This window comes from Ascidiella aspersa, chromosome 8 (genome assembly GCF_963924565.1).
Source record: "Ascidiella aspersa chromosome 8, kaAscAspe10.2, whole genome shotgun sequence".
Lineage (NCBI taxonomy): Eukaryota > Metazoa > Chordata > Ascidiacea > Phlebobranchia > Ascidiidae > Ascidiella > Ascidiella aspersa.
In genome coordinates, this window is record NC_139454.1 from 12,072,323 (window position 1) to 12,078,748 (window position 6,426).

Consider the following 6,426-nt stretch of genomic DNA (forward strand, 5'->3'; position numbering starts at 1 on the left):
ATAACCCATGCAAAATGTAACTTAATTTCAATCATGCAATAGAAAACCGCAATTTTAGGATAATGCACAAAAATATTGATTGATCTAAATAAATGGGGACATGGGTAGTTTGTATTAAGTCGAATATGCCGGTTGATTATGAACCGCTAATCACCTTTATGGCATCTGATAATAATTGTAGGTAAAAAAATACTTCCAATATTTGAAATATTCGATAGACGCTTTGAATTCATTAAAAATGCACGCAAAGCAAGGTTTTTACAGTAAAAAATCGATTCGTATACTAACAACTGCCAAATTCAGCTTGCACGCTTTAGTTTGGTCGCCTTTTCGAAAATATACTTAGGAAAGATCAGAATAGATAAGATAATTTAGTGCTGAAAAACGAAAATGCATATTTAACAATTTGAAAACTACAACGTTTTTGAGTGTGTCTTTTACACATTTTTTGATAACACTCGCAATAAGGATCAAAAATTTAAACAATCCATCAAATAAACGACTGAGAAATTCGAACCGCGCTTAAACCGCGCTCTATACCATGTATATCTTTAATTAGTACGAACCTGTAGTGAGTTGGTGTGGGTTTTTGGAGCAACAAGCCGCGTGGTGGCGCTGTGCTTGGTGCTCATCGACTTGCTGCGCCACCCAGCGTCGGTATTGTTCGCAGGTGGCTCGTCGTTTTGGGGATTTGTAGGTTCGGATACTAAAAAGTAAGTCGTTCCTTAATCACTAAGACGATAGTCAAAATGCAAAAAAAAAAGAAAATATTGAGTATTATGTCGATTTTTTCCTGGCTGAGTTGTTTTAAGCAAAAAAACAAATGAATTAACGTTCGGTTCACATAAATTGTGGCCCGCTCTATAGGTGGAAATTATATTTAAAAAAGTCAACTTCCTGGATTGAATTGTAACCGAGGCCAATTTAAATTGATTTCAAAAATAAGTTTAAAGCAAAAAATATATAGGCTATTGCCAACATAAACCAACATCTTGGCCAAAAACGCTTTTCAAACATGTCACTTACACTAAACACGCTAAAATATCACTGAAAATTTGGGCACTGCACCAAGAGCTAATTTCGCAAAATTACTAGAACTTACCTGGGTTGATCCGAGTGCGGTCGTTTGCGTTGAAGCTTTTGCTTTTTCTGTTTACCGAAACAGCCGTCGGAGGGCGCAGCGTGCGCCGAGGAGTTGACCTGTGGAAAAGCATTTTTTTTGCACAGGTCAAACTAGATTTACTTTTAGTAACAAATGGAACTACGCCGGACGTTCTTAAACTGTGCGTCGCTGCGTCCTGGGGAAGGACAAAATGATTTCGTTACGTATCTAAACTTCATTGCAATAATAAGATTCTCGCAGACATTATTGTGGCATGACTTGTGAAAATTTTAGTAAAATTGAGTTAAATTACTGTTTGGTTGGTGCGTCAAAATTCCAACAAACTTTTTCCAATTAGTTGCGAAAAAAAAGTTTGAGAAACACTGAACTACGCGATAAATAGGGTATGTGGTAAACGTATCCCAAAAGCTTGCAACTATTAGGTATACATGAATTTCTACTAAATTAACATCAAAACGGTGCAGGAGTAAGTTTTGTGCGCGCTGCGCTATATATACGCAAAAGTTGTTAAACGAACAAGTAAATGCCGTTTTAAGGCTACAAGCGTTTTGGGTCGCCTCAACTCACTTGCAATCGGCCATCTTGAACTGTTCTCCCTTTTGCTTGAAACGGGACAAGTGAAAGAACAAGGCTAGCACACACTTGAGCTCTCGTCGGTACAAACCTGAAAACATAGAAATAGACAGTATTTTTTTAATTGGAATTGACAGTATTTTATCAAATAGCAAATAATATGCCTTACTCTTTGTTTCGGTTAAGAAAATCATTTGTTATCCCTTAAAATGCCACATATATTTTATTCTAGCTTAATGATATATGTCAAGGCCAAATAGGTCGAGTAAATCCACATAATATTCATAAATATTAGGCTCTGACATTTATCATAGCTACGTTACAGATCCGTGCATAGGGTACCTAAGTACATTGTGCTATGTTCAAGGTTAGTTGTTAAAGGTTTATTATTCTGACACATGCGTATTTTTAACGGCTGACAGTTATATATTTCATCTGTGCTATCAGGCATCTTCCAAGATCAGGTAATGGCCGGTTTGGATAATTTAAAATAAAATAATCATTCTATTTATAAGACACCTGTGATTTTATTATTGTTTTATATCAGTGACGTTGCTACGATTTTAGGTGTTACGCGCCGTACGTCATGAATCGACTTACCCTGGGCGGTGACGTCATTCAAAACGACGCGATGCGACTCGAGGACCTTGAGGCATCGGTCGATGTTGTGAAGCTGAAAGTGAAAGACCTGGTTAGCTTCAGCTAATGCTCTTTCACACGAACTTAAATTGCTTATATAAGGTATCTTTGTAACCGAATGACTCCATGTTTATGGTATACTTTACATGTACAGCTAGACTGTTAGTAAAAGTGTGCTATGGAGAAAAAATAAAACCTTGGTATAACCGTGCAATGGTTTATCTGTATTTTAATTCACAAAAAGTAGGGCAATTGCAACAATCCATGTGGTTATGCACATACTTCACAAACGAAAAATAGTCAGTTTTTGAGTTAACTTGTTTGTTTGTTTTATGATAGCAAATCAGTTCAACAGGAAATTATAAATAGGAAATTGTTGCAATATAGTGATTACATTTATATGACAATGTTAAACTACCATGATTCGATAAAAACACCTCAAAAAACTGATTGTGGCTTAAGAATTGATCTGCACACGACCCACCTTTTCTTTGGCTGTGGTTGGCTTGCTGTGGATCCTTTCGACGTGTTCGCCACCTGCGACAAAATAACGCCGTTGGAATCAAATCGCCCGCCTGTGACCAGGTGCTTTTACCAGCGGGGTAACCCGGTTATTTCCCTGCGGGGCGCTGTTATTGCGGCGGGGGCCACGGCCATACGCGCGGGGAAAAGTTAACCCCGTATTTTGCGACGCCTTTGTCACAATGACTGTGCCCCAGTGGATAACAGGCGAAACAAATCCCCTACAGTGCAGAACAAATTCACACGGTAGGGGAAACAATTCGAGCGCAAGGTGTTGCTAAAAATATGACGAAGATTGATAAGGATTTTTATGCGCCCTAAAACTAACGAAGTGAATAAAAAAAACACAGATATTAACGAAAAACGCTGTTGTCCTTGGAATATGTCAATGGCCAACATTTATTGAGACGATATAAAAAGTTTTCAAAAGCCAAGCGTTTTGCAGCATTCCAAAAAAATTAACAGTTTTTCTGAGCGATTAGATATCTCGACAACCAACCATTGGTTTTATAAGAGGCACGCTTTATAGACTACACTAAGTTTGAAACGTCATACTAAAAAAATCGCAGTAATAGAAGAAAAAAATTATAGTAATAGTAAATATCTCGATCAGTCAAGCCGTACAATGCACAGTGGTTAAAACAAATCCATATAAGCTACAATAGCAGCAACTCACAGACAAAGTGTACGATATCGGCAAGTAGAACCCCGTCGCTAATGTCTTGGGGCAGATCCTGGATTACGCTTTTAACGCCGGTCTTTTCCAAGTGATGATTCGCCCAGTCAGTATAGATCTGTAAAAGTAAAAAAGGTATAAAACTGGGCGTTCTAACACCATACGTCAAATCGACAGTGAAACTGTGATTAGAATCGTGAAAGGTTTTGTTCAAAAAGGGTCCTGGAACAGGTTAAAAAATCTGAGAATATAACACTTCACGACGAAGCTAACCAGGACAATTCAATATTAATCGATAACAATCGCTATTCTGGTATGCAAAAATCAAAATAGACTCATTTGAACGTTACGTTATATAACCCAGGCAATACGGCATAGCCATATTTCCCATTTCGCTAATTAACCGAAGCAATTCCCGGGGCCTTTATTCGGCGTTTATCCAAATAAGCGCGAAAATCCGAAAATCCAAACTTCAAGGCGACGTGGCGTCAGGTGGGTTCAAGGGTTTAACAAAAACGATTACATCGATCTGCGCTTTATCGCTTTTGCTTCGACATTAAGCTCGTTAATGAAGCAATCGCGCTTGACCTAACGCGCGATCAATCGCCACTTTTTGTCGCGAACCCTTTCTGACGTAGGGCCGCTTCGTTTGTGACGTCACAAGTAAACCTGCACTCACCGTGCGCTCGACCTCGCGCGACTTCTTCGTCGACGTCAAAACCGACTGCTTTTGGCTGCTCATGACGTCACTGGATTGATGAGATCATACTGTTTAGTACGTGATGTACCCGCTCAACAAGTGCGCGAAAAAATTGCCTAAGACTGTTTTTGCTAAGTTTTGATTAAATGTTCGCAATTGTATTTTTCAGTTGTCCTATGCCGCATATAAGTAAAATGGTCACATATAAGTAAAATGATTTGAACACAAATTCTCAATGGTTTTTGGTAAACCGGAAAAATTCCGGACTACAATAAAGCTCCAGCTGTTCTTTCGTCCTCAATGCGCACTTTGCAGCGCCATAAAACCATAAACCCGACAATGAAAAAATAGAAGTTATCGCCCATGTATGTTTCTACAACACGACAAAACAGTTATTTTCATTTTTTTGGCTGTTTTTGTAATCATAGAATTAAAACCTATTGTATGCAGGTGATAACATGTCAGTCACAATAACAATGTTTCGCTACCGCCCACCTCAACTTCTTGCTTATAAACATGTTCGTATATTTCCAAATACTGAAATGTCTACATTTTTATCTGGAGTATGTATGCAATTTTAGTGCAAAAAGCTCATACTATGCAACGCAAGTATGAAAGTTCAATTCGAGGCGTCACCATTCAGCCCAATAATAATACCACCACTTAAATCTAAACTTTTCTTCTATATCTGTTTCTAGTTTTGCTGGTACGGCGGGAGAAGTATTTTCTGTACGACCATATCCTAATTGATGGGAAAGCATGCTTTTCTGGTAACTCGTGGTGAGGACCAAACCTAATACCACTAAACTTTCGCGACGTCGCTTCCTAAACAAGCGATCCATTCAGCGCGCTTATCATAGCGAGGCATATGTAGAGCATGCGACACATCGATCGATACATGGAGTGGGTATATATTGATACAGATTGCTCTTCCGCGGCCAGCCAAAGTGTATCGAAGTGCACCGCGAAAAGTCAACATCGAACCGAATCCGGTCGGCCATGTTATAATAAACCCACTTCAAATTAGGCCGTCTCTAACCTTCCACCAGTTCTATCCTGCTTTGTGTTTTGCTTTTTAAATCGCATTCAGGGTAAACGGAGACCTGTTTCCTCATGGAGGTTGCTTTATTACAACTAATTTCGTACAACCTTTCCGGAAAGCCTGGAAGCAGAAAAGGTACCAGTCCTTACTGTACCTGGCCATGCGAACTGGCTAGCAGATCCCGAGAGGCTAATAGGTTGCGTGGAGAATCTTAAATATACACATTACGGAGAAGGTATACGGGGATTGATATGTCGAGCGTGTATTACACGGCAAGCACACTGTAGTTCGTTTATCGCTGTATTATCTGTCACTGGTAATGTAGAAATAACGGCGCTGTGTATGATTAGCCACGTTAAACTATTTCTATAAACAAGAAACTATAATGTGCAGAAATACCTTTTAACAAAAATTGATAGGTACTAATAAAACCACGCCCAACAACAACTAGTAAACTTTGCACGTATATGACAGCCGATTTTTGCTTGTAATTCGCCTTGCCCGACATAACCAATTCACTGCACGCTACTTAGCATGCAGTGTCAGTAGTAATTAAATGACTGGCTGTTGTTTGCAAGCATGGTAGTCCGTTGCCTAATTGGAGAGTAGTATAGAAACCGTGGGACTGTTGAAAAATAAATTGTATAGGTAAAGGCAACCAGCCATCGCACAATTGTGTTTTTTAGGACACAAATTTTAAAAAGATTAGGTCTTCTATCAGGTCAGTTTAACAAATATCAATAAGTCGTTTAAAGAACCGAATGAAGATTATTTTCATAAAAAAATGGAATCGTCGTCCCATGGCGCCCCACATTGCTAGCTATCATAATGACAAAAATCGAAATAAAACAATCTGGCAAACAGCAAGGTAACGAGACAAACTATATGACCAATGCCCGCTGTTAAACTTTTGTGTCGGCTATACACTATTGACAGTTGCTTTTAGAAACGAAACAGGTCACAAACGAAACAGGTCACTACAGGTTTTTTAAGCGTTGATTTGGTAGCTACAAAACTAACAACCAATGATCAGTCTATGTACTCGTCCTGTTCTGCCATAAGACTTTATTTAACCGAATTAATACCAAGATCAACTTGGCACGGTCCCTAACATGTTTGCTCCTTCGTCTCTCATACTGTATTCTACTCGA

At 38.9% G+C, this 6,426-nt stretch overlaps 1 protein-coding gene across 1 annotated transcript in view; it reads right to left on the reverse strand.

The window, feature by feature from the left end:
• Positions 1-4,275, reverse strand: part of LOC146136149 (uncharacterized) — a 28,732-nt gene extending 24,457 nt beyond the window's left edge. Inside the window, exons 1-7 of the mRNA XM_083395062.1 lie at positions 4,213-4,275; positions 3,534-3,651; positions 2,820-2,872; positions 2,297-2,369; positions 1,691-1,787; positions 1,103-1,200; positions 567-706 (exon numbers count right to left, since the gene is read on the reverse strand). Coding sequence (XP_083251188.1) covers positions 567-706; positions 1,103-1,200; positions 1,691-1,787; positions 2,297-2,369; positions 2,820-2,872; positions 3,534-3,651; positions 4,213-4,275 — 642 coding nt within the window. The remainder of the gene's footprint in view (positions 1-566; positions 707-1,102; positions 1,201-1,690; positions 1,788-2,296; positions 2,370-2,819; positions 2,873-3,533; positions 3,652-4,212) is intronic.
• Positions 4,276-6,426: the final 2,151 nt, after the last annotated feature.